The 22,532-nt window shown below is 58.1% G+C and overlaps 3 protein-coding genes across 3 annotated transcripts in view; all 3 read right to left on the bottom strand.

The window, feature by feature from the left end:
• Window positions 1–115: 115 nt before the first annotated feature.
• On the bottom strand, window positions 116–1,428 carry LOC115335098. The gene is made up of 2 exons (XM_030000319.2): window positions 445–1,428; window positions 116–414 (listed from the first exon to the last, which is right to left on the bottom strand). The coding sequence occupies exons 1-2, from the start codon at window positions 1,426–1,428 to the stop codon at window positions 193–195; spliced, it is 1,206 nt and encodes a 401-aa protein (XP_029856179.1). The 3' UTR covers window positions 116–192.
• On the bottom strand, window positions 116–21,063 carry ARL8A (ADP ribosylation factor like GTPase 8A). The gene is made up of 7 exons (XM_030000320.1): window positions 20,772–21,063; window positions 7,455–7,535; window positions 6,585–6,658; window positions 4,557–4,650; window positions 3,263–3,330; window positions 2,154–2,224; window positions 116–2,001 (listed from the first exon to the last, which is right to left on the bottom strand). Exons 1-7 carry the CDS (start codon window positions 20,892–20,894, stop codon window positions 1,952–1,954), a joined length of 561 nt encoding a protein of 186 aa, XP_029856180.1. The 5' UTR covers window positions 20,895–21,063; the 3' UTR covers window positions 116–1,951.
• PTPN7 (protein tyrosine phosphatase non-receptor type 7) overlaps window positions 7,486–22,532 on the bottom strand; it is a 30,550-nt gene continuing 15,503 nt past the window's right edge. The window contains exon 10 of the mRNA XM_041119781.1: window positions 7,486–7,535. Within this exon, the coding sequence (XP_040975715.1) occupies window positions 7,511–7,535 (25 nt within the window). The 3' untranslated portion in view covers window positions 7,486–7,510. The remainder of the gene's footprint in view (window positions 7,536–22,532) is intronic.

The following is a 22,532-nucleotide window of genomic DNA, read 5'->3' as shown; positions in this document are numbered from 1 at the left end:
CGGTGCTGCCTGGGGGACAGGGACCCCCGCTTTACGCTCTGAGGCATGGGCACAGCACCAAGGAGGGATGGGTGGCAGCGACGGCGAGGAAGTAATGTGACTGCAACCACACCCCCAACGCAAAATTGTTAATTTATTATTATTAGGAGGCAAAAAAATTGTACAGTTACAAGAATCATTTCCCAACAGAGGTCAAATCTGAGCCAAAATATCTCTTAAAAAAAAAAGGGGGGGGGGGGGAGGGGGGGGTGACAACACTTTACAATTCATTAAATTAAAAAAAAAAGAAAAAAAAGAAAAAGGAAACCTCTCTTTGTGCAATTCTGCAAAAACAAGAACAGAAGAGAAACCCCTGGCCTCACTGCCCTGGAGCGGAGCAGGGGAAGGGGCTGGGAGAGGGGCCCTGCAGCCCCCCACCCCTGGGCCACCACCACCCTCTCCAACAGCCCTGAGCTGGGGACAGGCAGCTGCCTCCCTGCTGTGCTGCTGACCTGACTCCATTACACACCCACCCTCCCGATGCCAGCACGTCCCCCCCAGCCCAGCTAAGTCCCCACTAGACTGGCCCCAAGCAACCTGGCCAGGCCCCCAGGCTGTGCCTGCAGAGACCCAACAACTCATTACATGGCATAAATGGGCACAGCCTTCCTGACTCCCCCAAAATTTCCTCTCACCATCTCCCCACCTGCAGACAAGGACCCAGCCATGCCCCCCCTGCCCCACTGCACCCGCGTCCCCCCCAGCCAGTGCAGCAGAGCTGGGGGATGGCGTGGGGAGGAAGGCATGGGGAGCAGGGCACCTGGAGCACTCCCCTCGCTCCAGCGGGCAGTGCTGTGGGCACACAGGGACCCTCACAGTCCCCTGCATGTCTCCAGGTGTCTTCATGTGTCCCCCCCGTCCCTGGTGTCCCCACGTGATGTCCTCGGCCGGGGCAGAGCCAGCAGCCCCCAGCCGGGTGCAGGCAATGCCCTTTTGGCACGTGGGGAGCCAGTGCAGCCGCCCCAAGAGGCTACGCGGGGCTGAGCCACCTCCGGGGGCAGCTGGGGCAGGGAGGAGGCAGGAGCCAGCCCCCCCCCACTCCCCGTGGGGTCTGCTGGCATTGCTGGCCCTGCCCCTGCACTGGCACCGGCCCCTCAGATCGCCCACCACCCCAGCACAGCAGAGCAGCAGGACTGGGCAGCAGGGCAGGATTTGGCCCAGGCACGGGGCCGGGGGGGGGGATGTGGGGCAGGGGGACGAGCGGCCCAGGGCAGCGAGCAGGGGTTGGGGCAGTGGCACAGCAGCCAGAGGCAATGTAGCGGGGATGGATCGTGGTGGATCGTGACTAATCCCTGTCACCTGGAGGGGCAAGGAGCCCAGGGGATGGCATCCCCTCCCCCCCAAACCCTGCCCATGGAGCCAAAGCCTAAGGGAGGGCAAGGTGGGCATGCTCCTGACACCCCCAGGATGCTCTCTGCCTGGGGGTACAAGCAGGACACCTGGGGAAGGGACAAGGGAGCCCCAGGGGACCTGCCCGCAGCCTGGCACAGCCCCATCCCCAAGGGGCTGCCTTCTGCTACCACCCTCATCTTCCTCCCAGCGCTGACCCTTGGCCAGCCTCGGGGAGCCCACAGCCTTCCTACCGCTCACAGGGCCCAGTTTAGTAACAGCGCCATCGCTTAAATTAAAAAATTAAAATATATATACATATATATATATACTGTATACACAGACAACAACAGAACAGTGCCAAAATGGGAGGAAGAGACAGAGAGAGGAGAGAAGAGGAGAGGAGGGCAGTAGGACATTTTCTTTACAATAAAAACAAGGGCTCCACCTCAATGCAAGCGGAGTCTGGGGTCCCCTAAAAATACCCATCTAGAGAGAGAGCTGGAGGGACAGAGCAGGAGAGAGAAGGGGCATGGGCTTGTACAATGGCATCTTCCCAATCTGAGCTGCAGTCCGCAGGATCTCAGCTTCTCCTAGACTTTGAGTGCTGGATAAGCCACTGTAGGGTGATGTCTGTGAAGGCAAGGGGAGACTTACAGGCTCTCCCTTCAGCTGTCACCCCCTCCTGTTCTTGGGCAAACAGCCTGGGCATGCTGCTCCCGTGGGCGCAGGCTGCCCCACCACCGCTGCGCCCCGAGCCCTGCACCGGAGCTGCCGGTACTCACCGATGTTGTCCTTTTCTTTGCAGGAGATGGAGTAGCAACAAATCTCTCGGTCCTGGATGGCAGAGAGGTTCCTGTGGGAGAGGAGCAAGTTCTGGCTGCAGACTCCCATGGCCGCGCATCGGTGGTGATGGGAGACACCTCTAGGCAGCCTTTTGAAGGGTCCCTTTGGACCTCGGCTCGGACATAGGATACTTTGCAGGGGCAATGTCTCCCCAGGCTCCCAGGGACCTACCTGCATGTGGGTTGGGCGAGGACACCAGCACACCACGCCCATGACTGATGGCCAGGTGCAGTCTGTGGGGCATATGCCATGGGGTAGGAGGGACCCCACAGAAAGCCTGGCTACAAAATCACACAACTTCCCTCTCTAAACCTTAGTTGCACAGCCCTGTGGCGAGATGGGGCAGGGAGGGTTTGTGAGTGGCACAGGCTGGCAGCACGGGAGCTGCATAGGTGCCCATGGGACAGGGGAGATCTCCGAGGGGTGGCCGGGGGGGAGCAGAGATGCTGCAAGTCAGCGCAGTGTCCCAGTCCCCCAGCTGCAGGGGAGGGGATCGGCGCCGGCAGCGTGGAGGTGGGCAAGAGGCAACAACGGCTGCAAGGCCACGTTGCTGGCACGGCAAAGGGTGGCAAAATAAGGGAGAGGTACGTGGACGGTGTCATACACTGGAGCAGGATCTGACCTCCAAGCACCGAGGGCTGCCGGGGGCGCAGAGCCTGCATCAGGCAGTGGGGCAGAGTTGTGAGAGGGTGACGGGAGCAGCACCCACGCGGGAGCCCAGCTCCACCGCCAAGCACGGTGCCGGGCCGGGCCCCAACGCCACCGTGTGGCACGCAGGACCAGTCCTGGCACTGGTGGCCGTGGCTCCCAGCTCCTCCCCGTCCCCACAAGCGCTGAGATGTGACCTCCGTCGGCTGCTGCCTCGGAATGTCCCCAAGCCACCCGTCTCTGCCAGCCCACCCCAGGCACCGCAGTGCCACCCCGGCTGGGGAAGGAGTACCATCAGAGCATGGCGGGGTGACCATGCTGGTGGGGACACGGCAGGAACAGGGGGGGTCACACTGTGTCACAGCCCCACCACGGCCGCCTGGGCCACCGGCACACTTACATCTTCTCAATGAGCTCCTTCTCATCCAAGGCACCGGGCAGGTCTCGCTTGTTCCCCAGGACTAGGACCTGCAGGGCAGGAAAGGGGACACTTGAAGCTCCTGGCCACCAGACCAGGCAGCAACCTGCTTCTGCCACCCAGAAGTGGACCCTGCTTGAGATGCAAGACAGCCTTGGCCACTTTACTGTGGTGTGCCTGGACAGAGAAAACCCCTTCAGCGGGCAATCAGAAGGCAGAGCACTTCAATTAACAGTCTTAATTAGCCCGTACACAGCATCTCCTGTGTACTCTCTAGTCCCAGTGAGAAGCTGGCCCCACAGCACATCCTCCCTGAAGGGCACCAGCACCTCTTGTGCCATCTAGGACGTTCTCCCAGGAGCCTCTTGCTGTCTTTGAGCAAAAAATCAAGTGAAATGGCTAAAACCGACATTATCGGGAAGGAGCGAGACACAGATGCTGTGTAGAACCTGGTCTCTGCAGGCAGCCAGCCCAAAAAAGCAATGGCTGTTTGCACCATCCACTGATCTCTCCTTACTTCAAGGCTTTTCACATCCACAAAGGCATCCTCAGACTATGCAGGGAAAATAATCACCCAGCAGGACTTGTTCATTCGTCTGGAGCACGCCACGCGACTGTCATCTGACAAGAACATCACTGAGGCTGCGGCCGCCTTCCCAGGGTGAGCTCGGGCCTCTGCAGCAGCACAGTAATACAGCATACCCCAATTTAAATTGGACACTTGTTCTCAAAAAAGAGCACTCGGAAGGTCTGCAAATGCAGTGTGTTATGTCGGGAGCTTAATTTAGTTGGCAGTGAACGTTTGGGATCTGTGGCAGGATCCTCAATTAGCTCTTTTCAAGGGATGCCGATGTTGGATGCTCCATAAGCATCCCATCCTGGCACGTGCAGTGTGCCCCGCTCTGCTGCCACAGCCCACCTCCTGCAAATGTCACAGCCCAGCAGCCGCTCTGCTAGGAGATGAGACCTTAATGTCCTACCATAAATTAGGTGCAAATTCATGCAAAAAGACAGATCTCACACATTGGGGGGGGTACGGTTCTGGTCTCTTCTAAAGCTCCCTTCCCTGTCGGTTGGCCCACCCCTGGGCTAGAAAGCGTCATTGCCCCAGGGCCCGCAGGAGTGCAGCAGGGAAGCGGACCCCACCAAGGAGAGGAGAGGGATCCCCTCCCTGAATCTTCTCTGCAAAATGCAAATCCCTCACTGCAAACCCTAGCAGCCACCAGCCTGGGGACCGTGAGCAACTGGTGGGGGACCTATCCAGGCAACAGCTCACCGGGATGCCCTGGAGCTGCGGCTTGTCGAGCAGGTTGTGCAGTTCATTCTTGGAGGCCTCTATCTTCTCCTGGTCGGCAGCATCCACCATGTACCTGCAAGGGAAGGGACACCCCTGAGTGCAGGCGCCGAGGTCCCCACACCCCGCTGCTGTGCTGAGGTCCGTGCCACCACCAAACCTTGCTCACATGGCAGCTACACCACTTCCACTGGCTCCTGGGCCACTGAGTGGAGGCGATGGATAACAAGATCCTTCCCCCAGGACCCCTCTTTCCAAGGAAGGCTGTGGGGCTGAGAGCCCCTCGTGTTTCCTGGGGGAGTGGGGAACCTCCCTGTCCCTGTCCCTGCAGGGGTCCACCCCGTTGACAGCAGGGACACGGTGGGCAAGGGAAGCCCAGGTGCTGCCTGGGCAGAAGAAGCTGCAAGACACATGTTGTCCCCAAAGCTCAAGCGAGGTTCATCGGCACATGGCAGCTCCTTATGGAGACCCAGAATACAGGACAACAAGTGGGGAAGACAAGAGGAGCTGCTGATGGAGAAGAGAAGACATCGACCCGAGATCCTGGCAGGGGGAAGGACCTGCTTGTCCTCTTGACGGGAGCAATCTTGGGCATGGGGCATGGAGCAAAGCGCACGTGAAACCAGCAGTCAGCAATGCTTGCTCTGAGCAGACAGGGGAGATTTAGGGAAGGATTTAGCTCTTACAGGCCGACACCCATCCTGCAAAGGACATAAGTGAAGCCAAAACTGGGGAGAGGAACTGATCAAAGCAGCCTTTATTTTAAAGATCAAGAAGCTGGGAGAGAAGTGAGAAACACCATCAAGCTTCATCAGGTCTTGTGGGGTTTATTAAAAATAGGAAGAGCCTCTAGCTACTGAAGCGCTGAACACAGGAAAATGTGTATGGCTGTACTGAGAGGGAAAATCACCACCCAGGCACTGCCACAAGCGTTTGGCATGCTGGACAGGGTGGGAGGGCTGAAGGCAAGAGAGAAGGGACGCAACGCAGCTCAAGGTGAGGAAGGCAGACTGAAGCGTGACCTGGATGGCCACAGGTCCTTTTGTTTCCTCTCAACCAGATGGGCCACTTTGGAAAAATTATGAAATTATGGAAGAAGGCAGTAAAAGGAGTGAAAAAAATGGGATTTTGTCATTTCCAGCAAAGCTCACTGTTATAAAAAGTCTCAAGGACATGTCCCAACGTGGTGAAAATCAGCAAGGACAGGACCAGACACTGCTGTCCCAACAAGCAGGACAAGCAGTCCCTCACTCCGCCTCACCTGCCAGACCTACAGTTGGGAAGGGCGGTACAGAAACCCAGCCCTCCAAAATCCCAGAGCATGGTCAATTGGTGAAGATCACATAAATCTGATTTTCTGACTGGGTTTAAGTAACCCCAATGTGGTCTCCCAGGGTAAATATTTGTCCTTAGGAGCAGGGAGCCTGCTTCCCATGAGCATCATGCCAAGCTCAACCCCAGCCTGAACTCCCTGGGACTGCACTTACTGCAACATTTGCAAGCAGGGGACATGCAGGGACACTCAGCAGCAGGTATTGCACAGAGACTCCTTCTCTCAGTACAAGATTCATCCGGCAGCACATAAACACCATGACCTGGAAACATGCTGCTGGTGGCCACCCTTAAAACCAGCCTCTTGGAAAGGGCTGAGCCACACCGATAGCCTTTGCTCAGCCCCTGCAATGAACAGGCAGTGCAGGGAAAGCACGGGAGCCAGCAAGAGCAAGATCCGAGGAACAGAGCCAGGCCGAGTGATGCTGGAAGGGAAGGGTCTGCCACGCCTGGTGGGGACTTGGCAGCCCTGTGCTTAAAGCCCAGGGGCACCAGTCCCAGGAGGAAGCATCTCAACTCCTGACACAGGTGTCTGGCTCTGGCAGTGAAGGCACTGCAGCCCCGGCTCAGCCCTGCCCAGCACCCTTGGGTGGGGCGATGGGACCATGCCTCCACCCACTGGTGGGGCTCAGCATCGGTGCGTGGGTGACAGGGCTCTCGGATCCCAGGGATACTCACACAATGGCACTCACTCCACGGCAGTACCGCTCCCACATGCTGCGAAACCGTGGCTGGCCACCGATGTCCCAGAGCTGTGACAGGGACAAGGCGGCATTACCCCATCATCCTGCCCATTATCCCACCGTCCCACCCATTATCCCAGCATCCTGCCTGTGACCCTTCCCCACATGGCCACCCAGCCAGAGCACCAGGCATGCACCAAACCCACATCCATCCCCTCGCCTTTGGCTCAAACCTAACGAGGAGGCTCCTGACTCGATAAAGAAAGGAGACATCTCAGGAAGGGCAGCTGGAGGGTGTTGAACACTTCCTGTGATGTGCCTCTGCTGGCATGGAGGGACTCCCTGGCCCAAGCTGAGGCACTCCTCCCCATGCTCATCTCACCTCCTGGCCTTTCACTGATGCATTTGCCATTTCAAAAACACTCAGCACGTTCTTGGAAAGATTTCTGCAGCAGGCAGAGATCCCCAATCAGCTTTTCAAGCCCTTCCCACTGTTATTTCCCAGCCCAACCTGGGGTCCTTGAAAGATCCAGAAAGGGTAGAAAACTCCTCTCCCTTTGCTCTTGAGGCAGAGACCACTACTGCAAGCCATGACCTGGTGCTCCCACCCTCAGCAAGGTGACCACTTCCAAAAGTCCCCACCAGCAAGCCAGAGGTATAAGAAAACATCCAGCTTTGCAGCCCAGACTGGCTCTTACTGAAGAGGTCTGGATCTCCTACATCCCTTCCCACCATCTCCTCTGGTGGGTACTTGCAGGAGCCTAACAGGGCAGATCTTCTCAACTGCAGCTGGGGTTGCTGGCATCCTTCAACCTCCAGCAGAAGACCCACCAATCCCCCACTAGTGATAACATCTGCACCTTACCTTTATGGTAACATTCCCCTTGGTGATCTTCCTCATGTTAAAGCCCACCGTCGGGATCATGTCTTCGTTGAACTGTCCTGACTGTAAGGAACAAGGTGAAACAGAGTTAGGAGGCATGGAAATCCCACCAGTCTGCCCTGAGCAGGGCAGCGAGGCTGACAGCCTGCCTAGAAATAACCCCAAATGCTCTGCCAGCCCTGCAGCAGGCACGGCACGACCCTCCTCCTGGTGCACGCCAGAAGCAAAATTAGAGCCAAGGAGAAAAAATGCCTGCAGGACGGAAATAATGCTGCTGCTGCATGGGATGCAGGGCGCCCTGGGTGCCCCGGTGAAGCCCCCAGCCCCGCAGCGAGCTGCCACCCCCAGCCCCAGACATGCTGCCACCTCGGTGGGGTGGTGGAGGCTTGCCCAGCCCATCCGTTTCCAGGCAGGATTCCCAAGCCCTTTGCAGGAGAAAGCTGAGCCCTTTGCCTGCCGCAGTGACCTCAGGTCAGCCATGCCAGGCCCAAACATCTCCTGCAGATCCCATTGGCAGCCCCGCAAGGACCTCCACGGGGTGCAGCCAGGCGTCCCGCCCAGGGGAGCCACCTCCTGCATCGGCTCCTTTTCGGCCATGAGTCCTGGGGGTTCTAGCACGTTTCCTGCTTTGGATCTTTTACGGCCCAGCCCAAACCAGACTGACTTCTGCTTTCCTGCAAGCCTGCTGCCTGCCTGCAGCCTGCCTGCACGGGTCCTCCAGCCCCTGCACCCTGCCCGCGCATGAGAGCCAGGTGCTCGTGCTGGGTGACACGGGGCGACGCAGAGGGTCCCTTCTCCCCCTCCCCAGGAGCTGCTGACACATTTTCTCCAGCAGCACAGCTCCGAGCTGCGTCAGGCAGGAGAAGCATGAAATCACCGCGGATTTGCAGCATCCCAGTGCCGCTGTGAAACTAGGTTTGTCTTGTTGGAGCAGTAAGCAGAAACTGTCCCTCTGCCGCCATGGTGAGATGCCGGCTCGCCAGCCCACATGCCCAGCACCGCACCGGAGGGACAGGATGGCACTAGTCTGTTAAAGCCCACCCCACCTTCCAGTTTGCTGCTCAAATCCCAACACTGCAAGGCAGTCCCAGGCTGAGCAGCACAGGGGGATGTTCTGGGCAGCCCCAGCAGTGATGTGGCATCCCTGGGGCAGGAGCTGCCACAACCCTTCACCCTCTGCCTTCAGCAGCCTCCCGCCTGGCAGGCAGCCTCACTGGGACTCAAAACAGGTTTATCTTCTTTGCTTTTTAAATGCATCCTTGTGGAAGGCCCTGCTGCGGGATGCCAGGGAAGCAGACAGGGAAGAGGGTTTGATAACGAGGATAACACGGTGCTGGGGCTTTTGGCCATCAGTGCCAGAAACCTGCAGGAACCACCAACCATGGCTGAACTTATCCCAGCAGCTCTTTACTGGCTTAAAATCTCGGTTTCTCTGGGACTTTTCTGGGTTTTCATTCAGTTAACACAAACCTCAAAAAAGGAAGGCAATTTATGCCATTTTCTGATAAGCAGAATTTTGTGTCTGATTGAGCCAACGGCTCCTCCAGACCCACCACGTCAGCGAGTCCCCAGGGTTTTCCTGACCTCTTCTAACGGTTCTGCAATATGTGCCACTTCCCTTTTTCATTTCCCTTTTGCGTTCATCAGCAAAGCCCAGCAGCCAAGGGGTCTCCAAGCCACAGTGCACCCAGAAACCATGCCAGGGACTGGTGGGGAAGGTCATGGGGGAGAGGAGGGGAAGCAGGCTCTTCCCTCTACCACCGGCTGACACGGGAGATGTCTCCTGTGGACTGAGGTTCAACACACAATTTGGCTTTATGGACCAGGTTTTAAGGAATTGTCGGGTTTTGATCGGAAGACGTGGAAAGCAATTGCTGAAGAGCTCTTGGAAGCCACAGGCACCTCCATTGGGGATCCCGGACCACATCACGGGAACTGCTGCCTGTGCAAAAGCCACCTCAGACATGGTTCACATGTGATGGTAGTTCTTCCAGGAAGGGAGGAGCTGCAGGAGCCAGGAGTCACCTCTGCTTTCCCCCGCAAGAGATGGAAGTGAGCACATCTCCATGAGCAAAGCATGGCCTTGCTCCCTGCCCCAAATCCTTCCCCCACCACGGCGCCTGCCTCCAGGCTGCCCACGGCCAAGGGCAAAACACAAAACCACTCACGCTGCCCAAATAAGGCTGGGCTGGGAACGCAACACATTGTGGTCCAGGATGGCTTGCATGTGGGTCCCTGCTGTCCTGACACCAGCAGAGGTGTCTTCAATGCACTGCAATGCACTCAGCTTCTCCTGCATCGGCTGCTCTCTGAACGCAAATTTGAACAGTGGAAACATGATGTCCCCTCTTCTCACTCCAACTGCCCTAGAGGCTGATGCCTCCAGCACATCTTCAGCTACCTGCAGGGTCCAGCCATCCACAGTTCCACTGCCAAGGAGAGTGGAGACCAGCCCAGCTGCAGACATGCGGAAGCTTCACTGGACACATCTTTTCCCCCAAATTTTAGTTATGCAATGGACACAGAACCTGCACTGACCCCAGAGATCGTGCCTGGCCGCACCGATCGCTTGGGAATGGGATTCCTCCAGGAGGCACAAAAATCCTTGCAGGCAAGATGGATTTTGTGGCTACAACAGGTGGATCAGGTCTTTGCAGGCTCTAGTTCATCGCTGGTTTTGCCAGGGTCCCCTCAGCACCCTGGCCAAACCACCCTGCCTCGGTGCCCTGGCTGGAAGACAAATGACCTTTCTGCCCAGCCCCACCACTTTCCAGCTGGGTTACTGGGAGAGGCGGCCAGGATCCAGTTTTTGCGGGGGCAAGTGGTGCCTCCAGCTCACTCTGAGCCCCATCCTCTGCCACATGCATGTGGACACCACGTTACCTGCCACTTCAGCCATTGTCCCCTGCTTGGCCAGCACCCAGGACCTCAGCTCGCTGGCACACGCAAAGAAACAACCTCAGCCTTCACACCACACCCACCAGCTCTGGTGAAACGTGCAGAGCCGAGGTGGCCAGGCCCTGCTCCTCACCATCAGCCAGGCGGCTGTCACCCTATCTTAGCACAGGATGACACCGCTTTGATGCGACCTGCTCTTGATAAATGGCTGCTGGCTGTTTTGCAGCCCCATATCCCCAGGTGCTCTCAAACAAGCCATCTCCCGGGGACCAGAGATGGCAGCGCCGAAAGCCCGGCCCCTGGTCATATAAAGTCATGCCTCCACCAGAACATGGTCCTCCACAGGGCAGAGGCAGATGCCCAACATACCCCGGGTTGGATGGCTCCCACCTGCGCTTAGACCATCCCGAAAACCACCCAGCCTCGCGCTCCTGCATGCATCTCCTGCCACGTGGCACAGCACCAAGTCCCTGCTGAACCCTGTCCAACTCCAATCTGGAGAGAAACGCAGGGGGTTTAATTTCTCACCCGTAACCTCCCCGTCCAGCCTCCCCGACTGGCTTTGTGCACAGTGCAGGGTGGGAGCGCCTGGCAGCAGGGAGCTTGACTTGCAAAGCCACTGCTCTTCCAGGAGCTCTTCTCTGAAACAGTTAAAAAACACCAGCCCCACTGCACAGGCTCACTCAGCTCCCCAGCATGTCTTGCATCTCCAAGCCGAGCCATGACAGCCCCAGAGATGAATGCTTGACTCCGACTACGCTATTCAGACAGGAAAAAGCCAAACTCAAGCCAAGCCTTTAAAACATTTCCCTTTGACAGCGGCTCTTACAGCTCTTTCAGCCTCTGAGCATCACAGGACACCTATGGCATGGAGCTCTGTGTCCCCCTTGCAGAAGGCACTGGAGGGGACAGGGCTGTCCCCGAGTGCAGCACAGCCCTCCCAGGGAACCCAGAGACCTGGGAAGGGTGGCTGCCACCAAGAGCCGGGTGGGATGGAATTACCCCAGGGCTGGCAGCAAGGAGAAGAGCCACATGGGTCCAAGAATGAGACAATCCTGACTTTTGCCCCAAATCCTCAGCATGCTTTGGTTTCAAAACCTCTGTGCAGAGGGATTGCGCTGAAGGGACCCATGCCGGCCAGACCCCACCGTGGCAGGCAGGCCAGCAGCCCGAGCTGGGCAAGCACGGTGCTCCGGGACAGAGATGGGCACCCCAGTCCCCCTCCACTCCAAAGCAGATGGTCTCACCACCAACTCTGGCAATTAACATACACGGTCAGGCTCTGCAGCACCCCTCAGCTTGGAAATTCAAAATCGCAGGCTTTCAGCATGGTGGAAAACCCACAGACCCCTCCTGGCCCTGTTCCCGGTGATGCTACCAGAGCTGAAGCAGGCTGTGCTGCCCTCCCTGACCCCATGGGCCCTATCTCCAGGGCACTATCTTGAGAGCAAAAATGGGATTGGGGGACAAGCCTGCAGATGGCAGCCAGGCCACACACCAGCTGACCCTGAAGCCCAGGTGATGCCGGCATGACTGACACTGCCAGTAAGCCCACAGGAGCCAAGCAAGATTATGCTCTCCAGGACAGATTCATCCCACTCCCTGCAATGCAGCTAATGGCAAAAGCCTCTGGATCCAAGCAAGGCACCAAGGAGGTCCCTCCTGCAAGCTCGGGGAACAACATGAGACAGGACCGAAGCAGAGCTGCTCTGCATGGCACATCCCAAGCCAACCCTGCAATGCGGGGGCAGCAGGCAATGCCTTCAGAGGACTCCAGATCCTTTGGGACAAGGCGAAGGTCGCAGCTTAGCAGCTATGCCCTTAGCATCACCCTCTCAAAGGAAACAGAAGCGGCCTGTCTGCTATTCAGTGCACATCTCCAAACATGATGGACCCATGCAGGCTACATGGTACCTGCACCCTTGGTTCTGGCTACCCAGCCTGATGGATGGCCCCAGCAATGGAACCTTGAAGACATGGTGTTTAATCCATTCCCAACCTGTAACGTCTCCATGCCCCTGCTCTGTCATTGCCAGCATCCATCTGCCTCCTCCCCACTGTCCAACCCAGCTCACACAAAGTTAGCACTGGAGCAGCTTGGCCCAACTCTTGTTTCTGAGGTTGCACGGTCTCCCCTGGTCTTCTACTGAACTACAACGCTCAGGTTGTCCCCACTTCAATCATTGCTCTGGCTTCTCGGAGACCTCCAGCCATTGCCCTGCTCTCAGCTGGATCTTCTCCCTTCTCATCCCTTCCTCCCCCAAGCACTGTGTCCCAAAACAGCTGTGACACCCCAGCCAAGGCAGGGGCAGCCAGCAGCAGGGCTGGGGGTGCTTACACCTTCCAGGACACTTGCGGTCCCTGAGGGCCCAGCACTACCGGTAGCTGTGCCACAGGTCTGCAGCCTGGCCAGGACACACGTGGCACCTCGTGAAGACAAAATCTTGTGCTCAGCCTCCTAAGCTGGGTTTAATCAAGGGGAAGCTGCAGAGAATCTCCTAGATGGGCCTGGCAGAGGTAATTATTAAGTTCTGTGACAAAAAACTCATCTGCATACGCACAAAAGAGCACAGAGAGGCAAGAACTGGTGGATGAAACCCAAAGACCCCTGGTCCCGCTACTCCCAGGGCAGGAGAGCCAGAGCAGGTTCCTCTACCCACAGACACAATGGCAAGTGGGGAACCCAAAGTACGGCAGGGGAGAAGCACCCTGGCATCACACAAGACTTCTTCTGGGATGTCTGTGGGAACACACATGGGAAAACAGAGGGATAAGGGGATAAAAAGGGTCAACAGGTTGGTGGTCAGTATTTTTGTCTGGCCGTGCCTTGTGCTCAACCAACACAGTCTGTCCTGTCTTCTTACCAAATTGCGATTCTATTTGCCCGGGTAAGGGTCTCTATCTTCTGCGTGCATGTGTGTGTTTGGGGGTCTAAGCACCAGCAACTGGTCTCCAAACCAGGGTCAGAGGCCACTTGTCCCCGGTGCAGCAACCAGAGCGAGTGCAGGTGAGTGTGCAGCCATCACTGAGCAGGTGGAGTGGCCATGTAGCCAGAGGGTGGGTGTCCCCAGGGGCGAGACCATGGGAGAAGGTGGCTGCTGAAGGGACCAGGAAGTCCAGGACTACTGCCAGAGCAACCATGGGGTCTGAGGGTCAGCTGAGAGATCTCTCTCTCTCTCTGTGTTATGGCTGGGAAACGCCATGGCCACAGCCAGCAAAACTGGCAGCCACCGGTAAAACAGAATTTAAGTGAAACCTTTACCTTCTCCAAGGCTGTAAAGATGAGACCAAAGTAAATATTTAAGCAGTGCCCATAGAAACCAACTCTTCACCTGCTGAAGCTGCTGCTCCTGAGAAGTAGACTTAACTAGGAGAAAATCTGCATAATGGCAAGAATTAAAAAGCAGGCGTAACAAAGCCTGGAGCTAGACCAATGTTGATACATTTTCCACTTTTAGAGGAAATGAGGACTGCATTTGTTTTTTCCATTGAAAAAAAAAAACCAGAACAAGAAAAATGAGAAGCAGTGGGCGCAACCTGGGGAAACAGAGGAGAAAGCTGGGGACAAGGACAAACCTCTGATGAGGCTGTAAATGGTGGACTTTTGTTATCAGGCCAGAGAAAATACAGGAGGTTGCTCCTTGCCCATCGGTCCATGGCTCCAAGCCTGCACAGCCATTGGCTTCCAATGCATGTGTTGTTCATCCCTCTAAGGCAGCGAACACCCACCACCAGATCCATCAGCCCAGGTGCCAAGTTTTGAGCTTGTACCTGTCCTGACTCTGCCCATTCCCACCAGGCCCTCAGGCACTGGCTCCTCCCTCAGACCTCTGCAAAGCGCACGAGGACACGGAGTCCCACCACATCTTCTCAAGCAGCACCTGGCTTCGCCGCAGGGGTAAAGGCTGATTGCTGAAGAGTTAGCGAAATGGTGATACATCCATACAGGACCTCTCAGGCGAGGAGCACCAGAGCAGAGACCAGCAGTTGCTACAAGGACCAGCAGAGAAATAAATCCCCCGCTGAGCTCACAACAGCCTGGTAGTCCTTGGCTCTTCAAAGCTGGATCAATCTTCAAGGCTGCCCTGCTTTGACAGACCAGAGATCTCCAACTCAGGCTGCTTGAGGATCATGCTACCCTTTAACTTTGCAACCTTACTGATGTTTACATTCTTCTGGGGCTGCCCTTTAACTTTGCACTCTTTAATTAAAAAAAAAAAAAAATTACACCACCTTAATTAGCAGGTCTTTGCTACGTCCAGACCTCGGGTTATGCTGAGGGGGGATTCAAGGACTACGCTTGCGTTTTTCAGGATGTGCCAGTGTTCTTGCCCAGTGGATGGCACCCATGCCACAGGACATGCGTGGCTGGGCAGACGCTTCCACACCCGGCTCAACCCCAGCACCTGCACACGCATGCACCCAGGAAAGCCCTGCCAGGGGCACAGCAGTCCCAAAACCCATCACCTGGGTGCAGATTGATGCCACCACACATCACCCCCGGGATGGGGCAGTCGCTCTTCTCAGCCATGCCAGCAGCAGCCCTGGCAGGGACACTCCAGTGAGCCGCAAACATGGGTGTCCCCTGCACCAGGGACAAGTGGCCTCTGATCCCTGGTTTGGAGACCAGTTGCTGGTGCTCAGACCCCCAAACACACACATGCACGCAGAAGATAGAGACCCTTACCTGGGGAAATAGTTAGAATCGCAGTTTAATAAGACAGGACAGACTGTGTTGGTTGAGCACAGGGCATAGCCAGTCAAATGTACTGACCAGCAACTTGTTGACACGCGATGGACCCTTTTTATTCCCTTATCCCTCTATTTTCCCATTTTTGTTCCTGTAAATGTCCCAGAAGTCTTGTGCAATGCCAAGGTGTTTCTGCCCTGCTGTACTTTGGGTTCCCCACCATGTCTCCGAGCTGAAGCAGGAATGGCTCAGAGATACGCCATGGTGGTGGGGAGGTTTTTTTAAGGCAGCCTGAGTACAGCACAGAGTATCCCATCAGGCCCAGTCCCTCTCCCAGCATCCCCAGAGACCCTCATGGTGCACAGCAGGTCCTGCAAACCCTTGTCCCAAGCTGGGTAGTAACACGGCCACAGCTCTTCTGGCAAAGCCCAGAGTGCAGGCAAGACCCTGCTACCCCCAATACACAGGGATGATGCTTGGAGCAAGCCAAGTGGCTTTACCCATGAGGGCTGCACAGAGCATCTCTGGATTGAACTGCACCACAGCAAGCCAGAGGCTGGTGCCGAGGATGTTGGGCTGGGTACATCCACATCTGCGACATACATCTAGCCGTGGGCCAGATCCTGGAGCACCCGAGGGGGCCAGCTCATGGCTCTGCAATATGCTGCTCTTCAGGGCAAGCAGATGGGCTTGTTTGGGGTTTCTTGCCAAGCGGGAGGGAGATGGTGCCGCTGCCCACCTGGATGACCCTGGTCAAGCCCTTCAGAGCTGCTTACGTTTCTGCTCTAGACAAAGCGACTCACACTCAGGTATCACTTGTCCGTATCGGGACCAGTGTCCATATGGGGACCAGTACTGTTTAATATCTTCATCAATGACATAGTGGGATTGAGCGCACCCTCAGCAAACTTGCAGAAGACACCAAGCTGAGTGGTGCAGTTGACACACCTGAGGGACGGGATGCCATCCAGAGGGACCTGGACAAGCTTGAGAAGTGGGCCTTTGTGAAACTCATGAGGTTCAACAAGGCCAAGTGCAAGGTCCTGCACCTTGGGTCGGGGCAACCCCCAGTATCAATACAGGCTGGGGGATGAAGGGATTGAGAGCAGCCCTGCGGAGAAGGACTTGGGGGTACTGGTGGATGAAAAACTGGACATGAGCCGGCAATGTGCGCTCGCAGCCCAGAAAGCCAACCGAGTCCTGGGCTGCATCAAAAGCAGCATGGCCAGCAAGTCGAGGGAGGGGATTCTGCCCCTTTGCTCCGATCAGGTGAGACCCCACCTGGAGTACTGCGCCCAGCTCTGGGGTCCTCAGCACAGGAAAGGCATGGACCTGTTGGAGCGGGTCCAGAGGGAACACACAAAAATGATCAGAGGGATGGAACGCCTCTCCTGTGAGGAAAGGCTGAGAGAGTTGGGGTTGTTCAGCCTGGAGAAGAGAAGGCTCCGGGGAGACCTTACTGCAGCCTTTCAGTACTTAAAGGGGGCTTATAAGAAAGATGGGGACAGACTTTTTAGCAGGGCCTGTAGCAATAGGACAAGGGGTAATGGTTTTAAACTAAAAGAGGGTAGATTCAGACTAGATAGAAGGAAGAAATTTTTTACACTGAGGGTGATAAAACATTGGAGCAGATTGCCCAGAAAGGTGGTCTATGCCCCATCCCTGGAAACATTCAAGGTCAGGTTGGACGGGGCTCTGAGGAACCTGATCTAGTTGAAGATGTCCCTGCTCATTGCAGGGGGGTTGGACTAGATGACCTTTAAAGGTCCCTTCCAGCCCAAACCACCCTAGGATTCTATGATCCTGGAAAAAACCCACTGTCCATTTTTTCTTGGCTCATGCTGACAGAGCTTGCAGCAGCAAGGCAAGACCGTGCCTGAGCCAGCTCCTTCTCCTCTTCCAGAAACATGAAGAAACGCTGCCAAAAAAACTACTGCCTTCTGCATCATGAAACTCAGGAGGCAGCTGTCGAGAGCCCAGACTCTGCATCTGGAAGCAGAATGACCAGCCAGCACAAGGACCCACGTCCACCTCCCACCCCATCCTAGCCCTGCCAGACCCCACAGAAGGGGCATGTCCAGAGTTACTTGGGAGAGGCAGGTGCCAGACAGACCAGTGAAAATGCATCAGAACAAGGTCTTCTTGCTTCTTCCTCAGCATCTCCACCAGCATCTCTCTTCTCTACCTCCCCAGCAACCCTTGGAGACCTCGCAGGACCTGGAGATGCCGCCTTCCCTCCCAGGCTCAGGCACCCAAGCGCATCCTGCCAAGATGGGTCAGCTGGCCAGCAGAAGGGGACAGTGGCTCCCCAGGGATGGGTGGGAGCAGGCGCTTAGCTCTGCGGTCCTCCGAGCTGCCGTCGGGATGTGCCTCCACCAGCAGCACTGTCAGAGAGCTGGCCACCTGCCACGGCATCCATCATCCTACCTGATGCCACATACGAGGTTGATGTGGTTTCCTCTTGCAGCATTGATTCAAACCACATTCTGAGCAGGGCTTAAGCGCAGGATGCTGCCCCAGGCCCCCGCACCACATAGGTCCGACACCCCAGCACCCAGTCTCTGCAGCTCCCCTCCCTTGGAAGGCTCTCTAGCGCGGGTGAAAGACATGTGATGTTAAATCAAAAGCAGCAAACACTCTTTTTCTAAACACATCCTGCACTGATGGGTTTTGAGCCCCAGCACCTGTTGAGGGCTCCTGATGCCCTCAAGTCTCACCCTCATCACCCCCAGACTGGGGAAAAGGCAGGTAAAAGCCCACCAAGTTCAGGTTAAAACCAAGACTAGATGCTTTTTACAGCCTTTCACCCCTCCTTGCATGCAGGACTTCAAGCTTCAGCTCCCAACAGCCAGGGAAAGAAAAAATGAGCCCTAAAAAATAAAAACCCCAGCCAGGTCACCCAGGAGGAGTCATCCCCTGAGTCGTGGCTGCCTTCAGCACAGCCCTTGTCCAGTATGGCCACAGCTCTGGGCTGCTGTAGAAAACCACCCAACCTTCCAGATAACCGGATTCCATTTTTCAGCCAGGTGCACCTAAAAATCTTGGAAGACGAGGATGGTGCCAAGCCCCCCAAAGCAGCTCCAGCCCCAGTGTCAGCATCGCTCTGCAGGCTGGGGAGCATCACCTGCACCCACAGAGATTTCTTGGGAGATCTTTCCAACACCACCAAAATCTGATACTTTCCAGTTCAGGTTTTTCCCATCCCCAAAGCCCAAATCACAGCTATTTCCCCTTCTAATGCTCCCATTACATCACCTTAGAGCCAGACGGCTCAAAGACTTCTCATAGAGTTCCTGTTGAGTTGGGATTTTCTGTGTGTCATGTTATTTAGCTGTTCCCAACAAGTCCTTATTTACAGGATGTTTTCTCGAAGGTCAGTGCCTCTTTTTTGTGTGCATCTGCCACAAAACCTGAACTTCCCCAATAACTTCACAGACAGAGGCAAAACTGCAGCAGAGACTGAGCTCCTTGTTCAGCACCCTGAGCCTGACTGCCCTGCAACGGTGTTAAACACCCCACCGCAGACCTCCTGATGCACCAGCAGCCCATGAAGCCAGCTTCAGCCCCCGCAGAGAGAGCTTCCCTCGAGAGCTGCTTCATTCCTGGATGTCACTTTTGCCTACACCAGCAATACTGGCTAAGCAGAAAGAGTCTTGGTGCACAGGTCTTGCAGGTGGGGTCTTGCACACAGCAAAATTGCCAGGTATGAAGCGTTTTCTTGCAGAAGCAGGAACCCCACTGAAGCCCATGCTGAGCCCCGTCTGCTGCAGACATGACTGGGAGAGGAGGAAGCATGTGCGGGAAGGGGAGCTGGGCTGGCAAAACAGCTGTTGCAAGAGGATGAGGACCATCCCCAGTGATTTCCAGCCCTGTGCAGGTGAAACAGCCCAGCAGGTTTGGGATAAAGCTCCATCACCCTTTAAAGCTTATTTGGTTATTTAAAAAGGTGCTAAATTACTTTTCCATTTTGAATGCAGCCTGTGTTGCTATTAACAGGCTAGCAGTGCATGGCAGGCCCAGAGCAGGACTAGCCTACCTGTGGCACCGCCACCTCCCACCCCAACATGGGACTGCCAAAAAGGGCCATTAAACATGCAAACGACAGGGATGAAGTCACCCCATAAAAGGATTGGTGCTCATGGTCACTGTCCCAGAGCCACTGAGCTCCCCATCCCCCAAGGCTGGCGTGGGTCTGCTGGGTAAACCAGCACAAGACCTGAGCACTGAGTGGTGACTGCCAGCAAAATAGCTCAAAAGAAGGAGCGCCATCATCTCCTGGGTGAAAAGCATTTTAGGGTATCCTCCCTCTGCCCCTGGGGCACTTCAGGAAGGATGTTTTTGTCCCTGCAACACTCGGCACCAAGGGAAACCCTCCCGGGGAGCACAGCTGCAGCGCAACGAAGCCTCCAAATTAGCTGCAAAATCACCTTTGACAGCCCAGCAGCTTCCAGTGCCCCGAGCGAACAGAAGTAACTCGCTTTGCTTTGGAGCCGAGGCACCGACTGAAGCAACACGCAAAGACAAGCGGGGCCACAGGAGAACCGGGACAGCCAGAGGATCCGCATGCAACTCCCTCCCTGAAACCCCCCGGAGCGTCAGCTCAAACCTGCCCATTCAGGATCTGCCTGCCAGTGGCTCCCACCTCACAGCATCGCACCTGGAGAGGGTGAGAACAGCCCAAAAACCAAGAAGGGGGACTCCGCCGAGCACCCCCATGGGTGAAACCACACCCTGGGTTTTGGGATCCAGGGCCCGCAGCTCCTGCTCTGGTGTCGGATCCAGGGACCCTGTGGACGCGGCGGCGCAGCCGGGGGGAGAGGCCGGGGTTGAAGGGTCTCCAAGGCGGGTGTTGCTGCCCCGTTCGGGTGCAGAGCTCGTGCCGCCGCAGCAGCACCCCAGCACCCACGAAACGCAGCTGCCGGTGGGTGCTGGCCGAGGAAGGCACGGAGGTCGCAAGGCAAATAACCGCCTACACCGGCCACCGAGCAAAAAACCCTCGCGGCACCGCGCCTGGCCGCGTCCTCCCGAGGCCCCACCTGCACATCCCTCAGCGGCGGCAGGGCCCGGCGATGACAAAGCGCCCGCTGCGACGGGGACGGGGGCAGGAGTTTCCCCCGGCTCCCGGGGCCCAAGCACCGGCAACCCTGGGCAGCGGCACCCACCCACGGGGACCGGCCGCTGCCCCGAAACCGGCAGCTCCCCAGCAGCAGAGCCCCGGCCGGGAGGGGCAAGGCGGGTGCCGGATCCTGCCCGGGGCCTGCTCCGGCTGCGGCCCCCCGAGCCGCCGCGCTCGGCACCGGGGATGCGGGGAGCAAACGCCGGGGTTTGCCCGGGCCCTCCCGGTGCTGCCGGGCCTGCGACCCTGCACCGCGCCCCACAGCCTGCCCCCCCCCCCCGACCCCCAAATGCATTTCCGGGCTGGGGTGCAATAGGGCGGAGCAATTCCGGGAAGCAACCGGGGGGGTGCAGGACTGGGGTGCAATGAGGAGGAATGCAAGACGGGGGTGCAAGATGGGTGCAACGGGGGGTGTGCCAGACTTGGCAGCAACGAGGCGGGGTGCAGTGCGGGTGCAACGGGGGGTGCAAGGAGCAGGGGTGCAACCCAGGGGGTGGTTGCACAGCCGAGCCCCGGGGCCGCGCTGGGGCCGTGCCGGGGCGCTGCCGGGCGGGGGGGGGGGGGGCGGGGGGGGGGAGGGGCAGGCGGCGCTCACCGCGATCACGTTGACGAAGGTGGTCTTGCCCGAGTACTGCAGCCCCACCAGGGTCAGCTCCATCTCCTCCTTCCAGAACAGCGCCCGGAACCAGTCCAGCAGCTTGTTGAAGAGCGCCAGCATGGTGCCGGGCCGGGCCGCGCCGGGCCGAGCCGGGGCCGAGCCGAGCCGAGCGGGGCCGAGCGGGGCGGGGCCGAGCCGAGCCGGGCGGGGCCGAGCGGGTCCGGGCCGAGCCGATCGAGGCCGAGCCGGGCCGAGCCGCCGCCACCGCCCCGGTATTGTCCGCGCGCCGCGCGCCCTCCTGCCGCACCGCCGCGCGCCGCCCCGCGCGCGCCGGGTGGGGCCCGCGCGCCGCCCGCCGCCACTGCCGCCCCCTGCCGGCTGGGAGGACCTGCCGCACCAGGCACGGTACCTCCGGCCCGGCCCGGCCCGGCCTGACGCCCTGCACCCCGGGCACCCCGGGCACCCCCTGCACCCCGGGCACCCCCTGCACCCTGCACCCTGCATCCCCTGCACCCCGGGCACCCCCTGCACCCCGGGCACCCTCTGCACCCTGCACACCCTGCACCCCGGGCACCCTGCACCCCCTGCACCCTGGGCACCCCCTGCACCCCGGGCACCCTGCACCCCCTGCACCCTGGGCACCCCCTGCACCCCGGGCACCCTGCACCCCTGCACGTTGCACCCCCAGCACCCAGCACTTCTGCACCCCGGTACCCCGCACACCCAGCACCCCACAGCACCCACTGCACCCAGCACCCCAGCACTCCCCCACCCTGCATGCTGACACCCAGCACCCCTCCACCCCCAGCACCCCTGCACCTTGCGCCCCCAGTTCCCCTGCACCGATCACCCCCTACACCCTGCACCCTCAATACCCCAGGACTTTTGCAACTCCAGCACCATTGCACCCTGGACCCCTGCACCATGCACGCCCAGACCCCTGTGCCCTGCAACCCCCCCACCCAGCAGCTCCAACACTCCTTGCACCCCTGGCACACCTGCACACCCTGCACCCCCAGTACCCCTGCAGCCTGCACCCAAACCATCCCTGCTCCCACCACCTCTGCACCCAGCACCCACTGCACCCTGCACCTCTGCACCCTGCACCGGCCCCGCACCCGGCAGCCCTTGACCTTCCAGAGTCCTGCACCTTCCACACCCAGCACCCCCCACACCCCCATTAGCCCCTGTGCCCTTTTGCACCCAGTAACCCCTGCACCAGGCAGCACGTATCCTGCACTCTGGGACAGAGCCTCTGCAGCAGCTGGCATGTCTCTTTCCCTGGACCACAGCTCCCCCATGTGCCTGGGGGTCCCACAGGGCTCCCCGGTGCACGCAGCAGGGCTGGGCCAGCCCGTAGGGCTGCTCCCCTGCCCTCCAGCCCCGCTGCAGGCCACGCCATGGTCCCCCTGTTATCACCTGCCTGAGATATGGCCACGGCAGGAAAAAAAGTGCCCGGCCAGGGGCCAAGGCAGTTTGGGTGGCACAGCAGGAACCACCCCTCTGCCATGGGTGCCCCTTCCTCAGGGCTGGTGAAAGTGGCCGTGCGGAAGTGTTAGGTGCTCCTGAAGGACCATGTGGCAGCGTGACACCGGTGGTGGCGAGGGTGAGGTCCCAGCAAGGACCCCAGGTCCCAAGGCTCAGTGGACACTAACGGGTGTGATGAGGGTGACCTGGAGGTCCAGCCCCGTGAGAGATGCACCGTGGTGCGAGGGGACCTCATGGGCACAAAGGGGACCTTGTCCACCTGCTGTTTTC

This window comes from Aquila chrysaetos, chromosome 24 (assembly GCF_900496995.4).
Source record: "Aquila chrysaetos chrysaetos chromosome 24, bAquChr1.4, whole genome shotgun sequence".
NCBI lineage: Eukaryota > Metazoa > Chordata > Aves > Accipitriformes > Accipitridae > Aquila > Aquila chrysaetos.
Note: the sequence above shows the minus strand (reverse complement) of the source record. Positions and strands in the feature narration are given on the sequence as shown.